The 14,399-nt window shown below is 48.5% G+C and overlaps 1 protein-coding gene across 25 annotated transcripts in view; it reads right to left on the bottom strand.

Annotated features, from left to right (window-relative positions):
* The window catches only part of EYA2 (EYA transcriptional coactivator and phosphatase 2), a 101,081-nt gene that overhangs the window by 11,572 nt on the left and 75,110 nt on the right, over positions 1-14,399 (bottom strand). For all 25 annotated transcript variants that reach the window (XM_068912598.1, XM_068912613.1, XM_068912602.1 and 22 more), the window contains one exon: positions 5,260-5,349. In XM_068912598.1, the coding sequence (XP_068768699.1) occupies positions 5,260-5,349 (90 nt within the window). The remainder of the gene's footprint in view (positions 1-5,259; positions 5,350-14,399) is intronic.

The raw sequence follows: 14,399 nt of genomic DNA, 5'->3' as shown, positions 1-14,399 counted from the left end.
TGTTTTACCTTCTTTACACAGTTAGGGGTTTTATGAATTAGTTTAAATTAACCCCTTCCAAAAAAAAATACATATATATATATATTCCCAAACAAGCAATCAAGCATGATGTCCAAGGCACAACGTCACAGATGACTGTGATCTAGTTCTGTCCATAAACATGACATTTGCTGCTGCACTTATTTTAGATAATTCTCAAAAAGATATCCAATTTTACCTTGTTCCTGTCTCCTTGGTCCTCTTTATCAGTGCATCATTGGAGAGCATATTTGCGTGACTGGAGCCAAGTGGCAGCACAGCAGCTCTGAGGGCATCTCTCTCCCCCCCGTCATCCTCACCCCCCTCCGAGTCGCTGTTGCGGCCGTGCCGGGATCATACCGATGCAGCCCGCTCCACTGCAGTTGCGCGGTCCAGAGCGTTAAGTCAGGGGAAAGGTATTTGCGGAGGGATCTGCTTTTCTCATTTGTGAATGAATTGTTCTGTACACTGAAGTGTGACAACAGTAGCTATCACATTTCTGACTTAATAAAATACCGTGACACTTGGTGAGACGCTACCTCATAGTCCGGCGGCCGAGCCTATCGCATTTCTGGGTGAAACGCAGGGAAGCTGCTTGAAGGAAGAATGCAGACCAGGTTTTACTACTTGGTTACGAGACTAATTTTTCATTCTTGCAGAATTTCCCTGAAATCTCAGCGAGCAGGGAATCGGGGCAGGACACCTGGGCTGCCGAAGCGAAGGGCCAGCTTGTCCGATTGGAAGTCAGCCGAAGGGACACGGCCCCGTCTCCGCATCTGCTGGCTTTTGAAAACGATCCCCCAGGATCCCAGAGCTACGCGATACGTGGCACACACAGCCGAGTCAAAGGGGTAAGAACGACCTTGGCCAACCCGCCCAGCTCCCGGACCCGACCTGCTTGCAGCGCTGCAACGTTGCCAGGCCGGCCGGCGACACGCAAGCTGCCTCCGCGGGCAGCCAGACTCGCGCGCCTCCCCCACAACGGGGAGCCGAGCGTGCGAATACCTGCATTTCCAGTGAGTATTTGCTCACGTTCAGCAGTGTGATCAGACCCCTTTGTAGCAAACACCTTGTACAGCCTATACTTGAAGGCAGTAGGAATTTAATCTGCCTGTATTGTTGCAAGGCAAGCCCAGATCGCGCGCTAGACGGGCATGCAAGTGCTACACGAGTGGGTGAATTAGTGGGGCAAAAACATACATGTACGACTTGAACGTGTGGTTCAGCAAGCACAGGCCCTTGCTTGCCTGGGTTGTGCTGATAAAAACCTCCAGAGCGGGACAATGCTTTTGTCACTGCATGTCCTGAAGTGCAACACGATGGCTGGCCCGTGTCAAGGTTTGGTGCCGTTTTTCTGCTTTACTGTGCACCACACCACTAAGCCGTGCTTCAACAAGCACACGAAAAAAAAAATCCTGCCCCAAATCTGCTGGAAAAGCAGTCCAGCTCCTCAGTTGCACAACTCAAGAGTTAACTCACCCGCAGAGAAGCCCTTTCTGTATCAAAAAAGACCAAAAGCGGCTGGAAGGTCTCCGGGTCTGGGGCTCCTCGCTCACCAGCAGCCCCGAGGACGGGGATCAGCCGCCTCCTCCCCAGGTGCTAGCCTGAGGTTTGGGCTCAGTCGCACAAGAAACGTGCCTCTGTGCTGGGCTGCAGCACCAAGAGAGGATGGTTTGAAGTAGGTTTTCTGACTACGGCTGCTGATTTCCCTTACTGCATATGTTCAGGAGTCCCACTGGGGAGCACAGCAGGGAAATGATTCAGAAGTGGAGGAAACAGGTGCCTGACTCCTCTCCAGTAAAAGCCTAAAAGCATGTGAAGCCCTGACTACCGAGAGGTCCCAGGTAGCAGGATGGCACTGTGCGCGCAGCAAGCACAGCCGAGCTCGGTGAAGCTGCAAGGAGACCCTGCAAGTTCATGGCACAGGGGAGGAAGGAGCCGAGAGGGACAGTAACACTGGCCTGGCTCCCGTGCCCGTTTCCTTCAGCTCTCGAGGCAAGCTCTGGAAAGGCCTGCTGAGGATTTGCCTGTCACCTGCCGAGCTGACAGTCTGCATCCATTGCGATAACCCATCCTCTTGGTTTTGTTAGTTTTTCAGCGAGAGAGCAACAAAACGAAAGCCTGCCTAGCATTTTTGTAGACAGGTTGCCTGTGCATTGCCATAGAGGAAAACTCTACTGCTCTCTCCAGTCCTGGCAAAACATTTAGTTTGGTGCATTGCTCCACAGCCTGACAGCTCTATTTCTGCATTAGGCAAGAACCATGCGGCTTTGATACAAAAAGGAAGTACTGCAGTGTGGGCTTCTCGCTCAGGCTTCGGAGCCCGCGCTTTCTGAGGAGACCACATCCTCCCTGGGCTTCAGATCATCACACAAGTGCTGACAGGGCTGTGCAAATCTTGCTGCATCAATGCACGAATGTTTCATCCTCATCAGGCACTTTTGGGGAACACTTCAATGGGACTTTAACCTCGGGCAACGCCTCCTGCTTTGCACAGCACTGAAAACTGCAGCCACCACAGTTAAACCATTCCCCTATTGCTAGAACAAGATAAAAACTGATTTCCTTGTCCGCGGTGACTCTATGGCTAGGATGGGTGATATTCCCCCCATCACCCCTCTTCCCCAGCCTCCGCCTGTTGGGTCCAGGGCCAGCGGCGCTCTCGGCGGGGTAGGGAGGGCTGTCCTGTCCCGGCGCTATGGATTTGTGCCAGAGAAACGCTATGCTGTGTTTAATATTTCCCAGCAAGAGTCCTCGCGCTCTGGTCTTGAACAGGGCAACTATCCTCCCGCTTTCTCATTGCTGCTTCTTTCCCTCGGCCCTTCCCGCACTTGCCGAACTCAGGATACGGCCAGACAGGGTTTCAGCCCTGCGCGGCCGCAGCTCATTGCGCCTGTACAGGTCAGAGTTACACCACATGATGGTGCTAACGTGTATGGTAATCTCTGCGGGTCTAGAACTGCGTCAACTTCTGCGCTGGCTTTTTCATCCATTTCTTCTTCTTCTTCTTCTTTCTTTTTTTTTTTAAATATCATTCATTGCATCTTCCTCAAGCCTAACACTCGGTGACGTACGATCCTTAAATATCACTCGGTGAATGCTCCAGCTTGAAAGACTTTCATTTATCATCCAGAACGAAGGAGTAAGATGGCTAATGAACAGAGATGGAGGGCTGTTTTGCTGTTGTGGTTGCTGCAAAGTCTTCCAAACAGAAATGGCCCTTTTTGGGAAGCAAAAGTTTGCGGAGGACGTTCACTTCTCAATTCTCCCTCATCCCTCATTTTTTCATCAAAAACACTTAGCTGAAAACAAAACACCTTCATTTGGTTTTGGTTTGAAAAACCTACCAAGCACAGGCAAAAAGGGAAAACTGAAATTTTTTGACGAGAAAATGCTCTTCTCTTTCCAGCTAGCTGGGCAACGCATACTTGTTAAGGATCATCATGTAAAAACAGTGCTGCTGTTAAGAAAAAGCTGCCTCCTGAGGCTCGCTCTCGGCTGGTTTCTGCTCTGGTCAGCCGGAGCACCATCATGTTCTCAAACGTTTTTCATCGTTTTGAACCACCCAGGTCCAGCAGGGTGCTGTTCTCACCTCGAGGTGCCTGTGCTGCCACTTTACTCCCTCTGGCAAGGCTCTGCTGGCCTGCCTATTGAGCTGCCCATTTTGTGTTTCCTCAATTATTTAATAAAAGAAGGTAAGCTGATAAGACACTCCAGGAAATCAGCAAAATCGCTTCTGTTTCTCATGCAGCAACAAAGTAGCACTAGCAACAGAAATGTTATTTAGCATCTTTGTAGCCCCATCTGCTTAGGGAAGCTCTCCCTTAGCATTTTGGCGACTAGGTGTGCCTTGCAGCACCTGGCTCTCCTCCTGCCTTGCACATGAGGCCCAGGTATTTTGCATTTTTCTGAATGCTACTCAGAGAAGCAATGCTAAAATTGAGGTCCTCACTGGAGGACAGCTACCTCGGCCTCCTGGATGAAAAAATCCCATTTTGCAGTGATTTTTTTTTTTTTTTTAGCTTTTGCTGCTTTGATGTCTAGAAATCATCGAAGGAAAAAAAAAAAAAAACCTCAAGCCAACTTCTTATAATTAAAAACTTTGCTCTGCTCCAGCAGTTAAAGAAGAACTTGAGAGGCCTTGGGAGACAAAACTGACCTAAGGACTCTGCTTCTAGCAGCCAAAGCTGTTGCTGACTGACAAACGTGCAGAATTTGACTGAGGCCAGACAATTTGCTGCTTTATTTCACGTTTTAGAGTGATAAGTGAAGCCAGGAAAAAGCTTGTTTTAAAATGATTTGTGCACTTAAATCCTTTACTTACAATCCTTAAATCCAACAGACTTTAGCCTGTTTACAAACAGGCTAAAAGTCTAAACGAGCAGAGGGTTTCTGGAGGGTGGCTTTGGGCAGGACATGGAGTTTTGCTTGAAAAGTGCTGGTTCACGTTAAATACTACCACTGTTTATACAACGCCCTGGACACCCAAACAGCAGCTCTCTTTTTTTGTTGGAGAGAGATTTTCACTCTGCATTTTCTGTACCTTCCTCACCAAACCCTTTTTTGAAAAAAGCTGAGGGGGGGAAAAAAAAGGCCGTTGAGGTGCTACATGCTTCCGACCATTTCTACTGGCAAAGGGCTCCTCATCAGGCCTGTACAGCTGCTGCTCGCCTTTGCTTGCACGACTTTGCTTGGGTTTTAACACATATTCAAAAGGGTTTTGGCTTTGTAGATAGCATTGGCAGACCTACCCTTTCCACTCAGGAAGGACTTTTTGCTCTCTCTGCCTTTTATGCAGAAACTCACCTCGTTTCAGCCTGCGCGTGAGCAGACCCCTCGCTCAGCGTCTGTGTGCGGAACAGAGCTCCCTCCAGAACAGGGACCAGTTTTAAAACCTCTGCACTGGCTCATAGTTAATTGCTACCTGCCCCCTAGGATTTATGCTAATTTAGCTTAATAAAATTATTAAATAGCAAATTTCAGGAGAAGCAGCAGCAATATCCTCATTATTAGATTTAGTAAAACTGCCAAAAGCCATCATTGTTATTCTGCATTTGGAAAAAAATTCCTTAACAGAACTAAGATGTCAAAGAGACAGAGTAAAGTATGCTTCCAATAAGCCAGCTAAGGCCCACTTCTTTGGGGTCACTAATGAAAGTTTCTTGGCCAGAAAAACAAGTTTGTAGACCAGATGCAAATAATTAAAAAGAGAGATGTTAAATAAAACAAGCAGCTACATACCTCCAGGTCATTAAAGAACAGATGTGTATCTGCCAGGTTGAAGATCATTTCTTCCATCATAAGACCTATCCGCACAGACGTTGTAGTGTCCTGTTAGGGGAAAATCAGTTTTTTTCCATTCACTTTGATTTTCTTTTTGGGTAGGATATCTTAGAGCAAACACAGGATCTACAAATTCCTGTTTCTGTAGATACCATCATTAAAGTCATTTATTTCCCAAGTGTGTCTTAACGTGATTTTCCCACCCTTTCTTTTGCTCTCCTAGATAATCAAATTCTGTTCTTTCAAGGATGCATATGGCTCCCCTTGACCAGTAATAGCCTACACGTTTCAGAGGAGAATAACAAGAAGTTTTAAATATTCGAGGCTATAAAAGAATCGCTTCACTAGGTTAGACCAAGAATTGATTTCCAATAGTGTCAGCAGTGAGTGGTTAGGGGGAAAAAAAGAGTAATAGAGCATGCAGCGCGTCATCTCCTCTCGCTCTGTCCTTCAAACCTGCCAGAGGCGGTCAGCACCGTTCTTCCCACATTAACACAGATTTTTAACCTCAAATGACTGTTCCCGCTCAGGACAGGTTATACGGCTCTACGGTGGTGTAACACGCTTGTGGAGCCAGACCTGGAGGCACGCTGGCAGTTACACCCAAATAACTACACGAGATAAAAAAAAAAAAAAGATGAAACAAGACAGGACACAGCTCATTAAAATGCCAGGTTGGCCAGTCTGTCATGTCTGGCCATGTGGGCTGACTGACGGCGTGACGGTTTGCCCTTTCTGCGGGTTTCTTGCCCCGCCAGCCCTCCTCTTGGCCGAGCGCACGTCTAGCTCGGCCCGTCCCCAAGAGGCTCCCAAACTGCTTGCAACACGGGAACTGCAAGGACGCCGTGCAAGAGCGCAGGCTGCCTGCAGCGTTTGTAAAACATGCTTTTTTAATGATTAAAAGAACGTGAAAATGCATATACGAACAGCTCTGAAACACTTTCCACACGCCCTTAAGCACATGTGAACTTCCCACATCTGGCCCTTGCTCTTACCAAAGTTGGTGGCAAAACCTTAGCTGAATTGCCCCGTAGGACTGCGCTACCTGCAGCCTGACCACAGTTCAGGACTTCCCAAGAGACACAGCTCACGGATGGACCAGCTGCCAAATGGGCACCGCATATCCCCGCTGTGGGGCTGTCACGCGGGAACGCCCCCAAGAGACCTGCTGCACCCAGCATCTCCGCCAGCGCCCTCCGCTTTAAATGAGTCTCAGTCACTTTTCCACGACTCTCATTCCACGTCCCCCAATAACTGACCTTCTTCCTAAACCGACTGCAAAAGCACAGAAATGCATCAATGCAAACAGGCTCTCCTGAAGCACATTTCTTACTCATTAAATGCTCCAAAAATGCAAGCAAAAATAATCAGAAGTTAATTTGATAAACGCTGCCAGCTCAAAAGCATTGCGCCTGTTCAAACTAAACAACAACAGGCACCTTGAAAAAGAGCGTTCCCGCAACAGGCTTTTATTTGCAATTCATCTTCATTAGGACAGGCATCTCTCATCTTTATGTTCACGTGGGTGGTTTCGCCTCCACGGCAGTTACAAGCCCAGCTAAAATGAGGCAGATTTATATGAAGTCTTTACTCTAATTTTCTGCAGATTTCTGCAGAGGCATGTTCTTGTATGGCAGGACAGCAACGAATTAGTCGAGGAAGCTCTAATAGGGCGCACGATGTTTGGAGGAGGAGGACGTTTCAACCAGCTTTTGCGGTGGACGCTGCTGACACGGACGGCCTGTTGCACCCTAACCTCGTTATGATGCGTTCTTGGGGTCGGGCTGGGTAATTTGGGCAGAATAGCTGCGGTCGCAGCCACGTGTGCGACTCGCAAGCGCTGCGCCTCTAAAGAAAAGCTCCATCACTCATGTTTGAACATGCTGCTTGTGTCCCGGAAAAAAGGGTCCTTTCTCCTCTGGGCAAAAAGTAAACTTCAACAGCATCTCTATTTTTAAGTATTAAGATGAAATGCTTAGAATTACCTCTTCCCTCCCCCCCCGTCTATTTCCAACACATACAGTAATTTATTTCTAAAAATATTTCTACTGGGACATCACCACTAAGTATGAAGGGGTTCCAGGTATAGCCGAGATCCTTCTGCAGGGGCATCTGCCCCGCTTCGTGGACTCCTGGTGTACTGATCTGAGGAGGGACAACCGCAGCCCTTCCTGGGTGCTGTCTCCTGCCCAAAGCACAGCTGCCCCTTTTAGAAAGTCACACCCAAACACCGAGGCGCAGGGCCCAGAAACAGTCAAAGTTGGAACAAAGCTCAGTCGGGCACTCACCGCACGGCGCAGATGTGAGTCCACCCGTTCTCCCAGGCTTGCTAGGGTGCTGGAGCTGGGATTAGTATTTCCGCACGTGCTTCAGCACTCGTGTTCAGGCGGGCCATACTCCGTGTTTGTCCTCCTGCTCAGTGCTTCCTATTAATTTGCTCTAGGAGCTTCCATGCTCAGCCTTCACTTACCCCTCCCAAATACGCCCTAGAAGCCCTAACGCTCTCCCTTGACGAGGCACGGGGACACCAGGGGAATCGGGGCATCTGACTGTGGCCCTGTGCAAACAGCACTCCGTCAAATTTTACTGCCCAGGTGCAGTTACACGGGGGAGCTGTTCTGGAGAAAATATGCTGCTAGGAAGGAGTGATTTTGTAAAATAGTTTTTAATGAAGCAATTTATTTTTATACATTTCAAGGATCATTTACTGTTAAAACCTCTTTTAGGAAGTCTCACTGGTTGGTATCTGTCATTTATTCTCCAAATTTTGTCTTTAGCTTTATTGGTATTAATCACTAATGGAGAGTAGAGAATGTTTCCACAGTGTATGAAGTTACCTTCTCTTAAACCAAACAATATGGGGATTAAACTGTAGATGAGGGGAAAAAAAACTTTCTCTTGAGATAGAGAATGTGATGGAATGAAAATAAAACAGAAAAATGCACTTTACCACCCAGAGGGGAAGTCGTTTGGGGAAATGATTGGCCATCAGTGCTTTCACAGTATGGACATTTCCTCTATAGCAAGGCATGCTTCCAAGCCTTAAACAGCCTGATAGAGTCAAACGGCAAATCAGCACTCTCTGTACGCTATAGGTGTCGGGAGGCACCAAGTCGGGGCTCCATCGGTAGTTATTTATTTGCATTACTGCAGCATCTACAAGCCCTAGGCAAAGACCTGAACCCCCCTGTGCCAGAGGTTGTGCCTGCACAGAGGGAAGAGACAGTCCTGCAGCTTGTAATTCAAAACGGAGAATCAGACTGGTGGGAAAGCACGAAACGACGTGAGCGCATCCATCAGCGTGCTGTCAAAATTCTCTGAACAGCGTACAAAGGAGCTGAAGGAGAACTCAAGTGTTTCCCGCGGTGTTACGGGAGAGCCCTTCCCGAGCACGGCAGTCCTGCAGCACCGAAGGGCGTCCTTCACGCCGCAGGAGGAAGCCCTGGCGGACGGCTAACGCCTACCTCAGGGCAACGTTAGTTTAGCAGAGCAAGACACGCTTGCCCCGTCCCTCCAGGTGACCTCCGGCTACTTGTCAGGACCTTTCCCTCGGACGGAGAAGGGCGGCCCGAGCGCCGCACGGCCCGCCTGCCCGACGCGCGCGACGCCAGGGCAGAAGGGGCTGCGGGAACGAACCTCCTGCCGGAGGCGCCTCTTGCGGCGCAAAGGGGCTCACCTGGCAACTCAGCCCTGAGCGCTTGCTTAGTAACAGTAGAAAAGCGAGGTCCTGCCCCTCTGCTAATCCCCGAGTCATGCTTTCACAAACACGGACAATGCGAGGCAGGGACGGGAAACAACTAATAAACTCCTTTTGCAAATAAAACCTCGGGCAGCGCAGTGCACCCCCGTAGGCCTGCCCTCCGCCGCGCACCGCCCTCGGAGCTGCCGCAGTCAAGCGGCCGCATCGATTTACGTGGCGGCGTTCCCCCCAGGGCTGCGGCGTGGGGGAGCCGGCACCCCCAGCGCCTCCCACCCGCCGGCGGCACCAGCACTGCCTCCTCGCGCCCTCCCGGGTCCAGCAGGATCCGCTGCTGCTCGGCCCGTGGCTCAAGAGACCTGCGAGAGGTAAGGAGGCCTCATCCCCCATCGCTCCTTCATAGGAGTACTACCGGCTCAAAAGACAAAAAGATCAAGATAAACCTTTTTGCAACCATTTGGATGAAAACCGTTTGCCCTAGAGAGCAGCCTTGGACTCGTCTCCCTGTGGAGCCCGTTGGGACGACTCGCTAGGGAGGACTGAGGTGCCGTTGCCCGCTGCTAGCGGCCAGGTCCTGCACGATGCTAGATCATTTCCACGGCAAGTGGGGCGCCTCCGCCTCCCAGCTCTGCATCGGCTTGTTTGGGGTGATTTGCTTTGCCGTCTTTTAAAAGGAGAGCTGTACGAGAGGAAAACATGGACAACAGGAGCCTGTGGACAATGCTTCAAGGGAAGGCAAAAACGTCCGCTCACCGAGGCGGACGTTTTCCTTCACATGCCGGAGGCATCAGCTGACGCATTTGCTCTGAACCTTGCGTTTATGTCATTGCATAACATAATTGCACGCACTGGTCTCAGCCCCCAAACTATTTCCGCAGACTTGCATTAATTTACATTTTAAAATTACAATTTGAGACAAATTATGCCCCAACAGCTAAGAACATCCCACCTACAATTAATTGTGAAAAAGTGACATTTTCTGTTGAAAACTTATTTCGACTCAGGAAGTGTGTCCTTTTCTTGATCAGTGGGTAAAAAGGAAAGAAAACCAGAGCTGTTCAACCCAAACCGAACCAAGCATCGAGGCTGACGAGCCGCTTCCAAATCCCAGCGTTACCAGAATTTCCCCCCCAGCTCTAACAACGCTAATGCTCGGCACAAAGCCGGAGCGGGGAAGCATCGCCCCGGGGCGGCAGCGGCATGGCGAAAGGCAGCGGCTCTCTCGCCAGCACAAAGCCGTCCTGAGCGCGGATCTTGGATTCAGACCTCCCCCCTCCCACTACCACCCTTAAAAAAAAAACAAAATAAAGCCCTACTATTTAAAAACCAGTCTCTTGAAATCCCTGCCAAATACCTGTTTATGCTGGGAGCAAATAATTACTTTTCTACAAGGAAGAAAGTATTAATTAAGAGCATTCATCAGGCTCCTATTCTGCAGGGTTTATCTGCCACAGGTGTCAGCCAGAGGTGAGAGACGGATTAGTACACAATCGCCGTCAAATCTCCTCCTTGCGGTTAGCTGTTAATAGTGACGTTGTCACCAAAAGAAAGAATTTAAGAGTTTTAATTGAGTTTAATTACTTGGAAACTCCTGCAAAAAATGGGCTAGGTTGGCTGTCGTATAAAAATAATAATATTAAAAAAGCACAAACGGCTGGGCCACATGTTCGAACAAAGACCGCAGGCGAGAATAATCGTTCTGTGGCTGTAACATTTTATGCTTGGATCAGAATTTGAGACCTGAACAAGGCTTTTCCATAAAAATGGAAAAGTAGCCGCGTGCATCAGTTCTAGTTTGAGTAAGCCCATGTCTACTCGAGGAGGAGAACGCGTTTAGCTCTTTTACTAGACTTAAGTGGCTTAGTTTGCAATTTTTTCATCTTTTTTACTTGAGCCAGGCTACCGCTAGCCCCGGCTTCTCCGAGCTCGCCCAGGGAGGAGCGGGCGTTTGCGAGAACGGCTGTTTTAAGCACCCAAGTAGCTCAGGAGCTGAAACCCTTTTTCAAAGGTGACCCACTTCAGTGACCACGCTTCAAGGGTTTTGAGAAAGGGTTGTCCCGGTTCAGACAGCACACCTCAGTTTTCTCATTCTCAGGCTCTAAACTTTTTCCCCGAAAAGCAATGAAGACATACCGTTTTATCTAAATATTCAAGTTTTCAGGTTTATCAGGCAACCTGCTCCATCTGAATGAACGTACAGCCTCTAACGGCCATTGCAGCGTGGCCTTTTCCCATCAAGTCTGTGCTGGACAAAGAAAAGACTTGTTAAGCCAAAGAAAAGACTTCACCTTCCCCAGGAGCAGGATGCAGGAGGTATTTCCGCTGCTCGCTGCCTGCTGACGGGCTCTACCTCTGCCTGCACCGATGTGTTCAAAAGCAGCTGGCGACAGGCAAAGAGGCAAGCCGGTCACGTCAGGAAGGACACGGAGGTTGCAAAGGCTCCCTCCCTCCCTACATGGGCTACGCTCAGGCACCAGCGGTAGTAACTACCCTAATTTATCCAGCAGCTGAGCCCGCGAGCTCTGAAATGGATGCCAGCCCCGTGGGAATACAGCACTTGAATACTTTATAAAAGCCCGGCCATGCCGCTTGAGTACAAGTGGAAATTATTTTTATAAAGTAATATGAAAGGTTCATGCCCCAAGGTCTACAAATATTTTCTTGTTACCATACAGGGCTTACCCACGGACAAAGGGGGGTGGAATCTAACCTGCGTGACACCTTGGCACCCCCTCTCCCTCCTCCCAGGAAAACCATCTCCCCGTATAAGCGCCTGACCGTAGCATGAAAAACACAGAGCTCCCAGAAAGCGTGGCGGAAGCGCACCTCGGCGCCCAACGCAACCGCAAATTTTGCGCGGCAGCTTCCTAAGGCGAATTGCGTCCCCTTTTTCACAATCTCCTTCCCTCGGGAGCGACCCTGGGGAGCAGCTTCCCCCCACTCCTGCTTGCTTGACAACCCCGCGTTGCTTCTGACGTCTGCTTTATGTCCGAAATAATCCTTTAACACTTCGCGACGCCACAGGCGCACTGTGCTCAGAAAGCCCTGGGCTCACCTAAACTCGGCTACGGGGAGCAGAGCGAGAGAGGCCCCGAGCGCCTCCCGGGCCGCCTTCCCCTTGGCCTGGCGCTGCTGCGGCAGCGGCTGCTCCCCGCCAGCCTCTCCCAACGACACACACAGGCGCTTGCTCCCGAAATACACGTTTGAAATAATGAAACGGCTGGAATTATTTGCTCCCCTCTCTCCAATAATGAACTAATAATTGATATAGCAGCATGTCTAAAGTAACAGACTTTTTTATTACCTGCAGTGATTGAATGCTTCTTTAATTTAACTTAAAAAGGCATTAAACACAAGGTTTAGCCGCCAGTGGGTAAAAAAATCTCCAACTTCCTCAGAAAATCCTTTCCAAATTGTATTCATCTTGACTTAATCCATGATCTACTGAGTGAATTAGGCTCTATTTGTTTTGAAAATCTATTTTATGGAGTTCCAAGGACTGTGTTTTCCTTAGGAAGGGCTTATGCTGCCTTTCTGACCAGGATGGCTGCTAGCAGCCCTCAGCCTAGGCCTCCGCAGGGTTTTAACGTCCCAAGGTGCCCCGCACATATGACTAACAAAATGTAAATAAACACAGCTGAGCCCAGTAAGAAATTGGAAGGTTTTCTCATTAAAGAAATAAAATAAACAGATGTCCTTAAGCACTTTGGCTTATGTTTGTCAAAGGAATGGAAAACTCTCAGATGTTCGACCAGCGGTAGTGATATAAGGCCACATCTCAAGTGAGAGAAGAAGAAAAAAAGAGACGCCATGGCACTCTGAATTAACTAATAGTTCTCGAGGGAGGGCGCGTTTGATTTGAACCTTAGCAACTTCTACAAATAGTTTTTAACGGCTGAGCAATAAAACGGATTTTTCTGCCTCCTCAGTTTGTAAAGCAGTAAAGGACAGATTCGGCTATTAGAAGCACGAATCGCCACCAGATCTGATTGAATCCCCCTGGCGTTTCCATCAGGTCCCGGCTCTGGGGTCCTGGGAGAGAACAAAGCAGGAGCTACTTGAGGCATTCAGCAAAGGCAGGAAAAAAAAAAAAAAAATCAACCCTAGGATTTTAAAAGCACCTTGAGTACAGCCAAGCAGCAACTTTTCTTTTTTTTTCCTTTTTTTTTAATTGAAAATGATAATTCCTTTAAAGGAAAATTGGTGAGAACCTATAACTGCCAGCCAAACTCCTGCGGGAGACAGTTTCTGACATCCGCAACATCGTTTCTCGTGAGAACGAGACAGGCTAGTTTGCGCTGATGTGCACCGCTACGATATTTGCGTGAAACACTGGAAAATCACGTTCAGGTTCTGTCCTCACCTGGGCCAAGCAGCAACTTCCGCCACCCTGTCCCTAGTATGGCCAAACTGTCTCCAGTCCTCGCTGCCCTGGGAGCCCCCCGTCTCCCTGTGCCGGGGCCGCTGCACGGGTGCAGGAGGCAGAGCCTGCTTGCACAGCGATAAATCTAATGCTGCCACCTTGAAATGCAATTAAAAAAATCTCAAAAAATTCAAATATACATATATATTTATATAAAAAAACAAATATATTAACAAATGGCCTCTGCAGTGATCAAGCGAGCGTGCAGCAGCTCTGTGGCTAACAGCAAGTCCCAGCTGAGACAACCTGGAGCAGCCGCTCGAGACAGAGCGTCCGTTCCGGCAAGGCTCACAGGGACGTGGTATAATACAGCCAAGTCGAAAAACTAGTATTTGGAATATGACTTTGCATGGATCTTATTTAAAACTGGGCCATAAAGCGTTCTATTAGTTTTTGAGGTGGTTTTTTTCTTAAACTCCAGTCAATTCAAGATGCTGAAAAATCTCAGAAGATGCTATGCATCCTAAGGGGAATTTTAGAGATCACCATCCTGGGTACAAACAGGCATTGTCAGAGGGCTGCTAAAGATCCCAGGCAATTCAAGCGCTTAGACTGTCCTGCATAGTCAGTTCTTTAATTCAGTGCTAAAATCAAATCCTTTCCGTTTGGTTCCAGGAGTTCAGAGCAACTGTTTCACGGAAACATGAATTTTAGCTCTAGACTTTACCTTAATCACAATTCAGTTTGACACTAAAGTCCCGGGGCCACGTTTTGCCCAGAACTGTAACAACACAGAAAAAAAACAATACACATCCCAGGGAAGTACTGGGAAAAGCACAAAACACTGGGAAAAGGTATTAGCTTCACACATACCTCTCAGCTAGGGAAAGCAATGCACCCAGTGCCCCCTTTCTTCTCCATATTACTCTTTTAAAAAGTGTGAGATTGCATCTGTCATATAATACTTAAATATCCTTGACTGAAAGGGATGCAGAAACATTATTTTAAACGCTTTGACAACAAAGATTATGGAACAAG

The sequence above is a fragment of the Struthio camelus genome, chromosome 18 (assembly GCF_040807025.1).
Source record: "Struthio camelus isolate bStrCam1 chromosome 18, bStrCam1.hap1, whole genome shotgun sequence".
NCBI lineage: Eukaryota > Metazoa > Chordata > Aves > Struthioniformes > Struthionidae > Struthio > Struthio camelus.
Note: the sequence above shows the minus strand (reverse complement) of the source record. Positions and strands in the feature narration are given on the sequence as shown.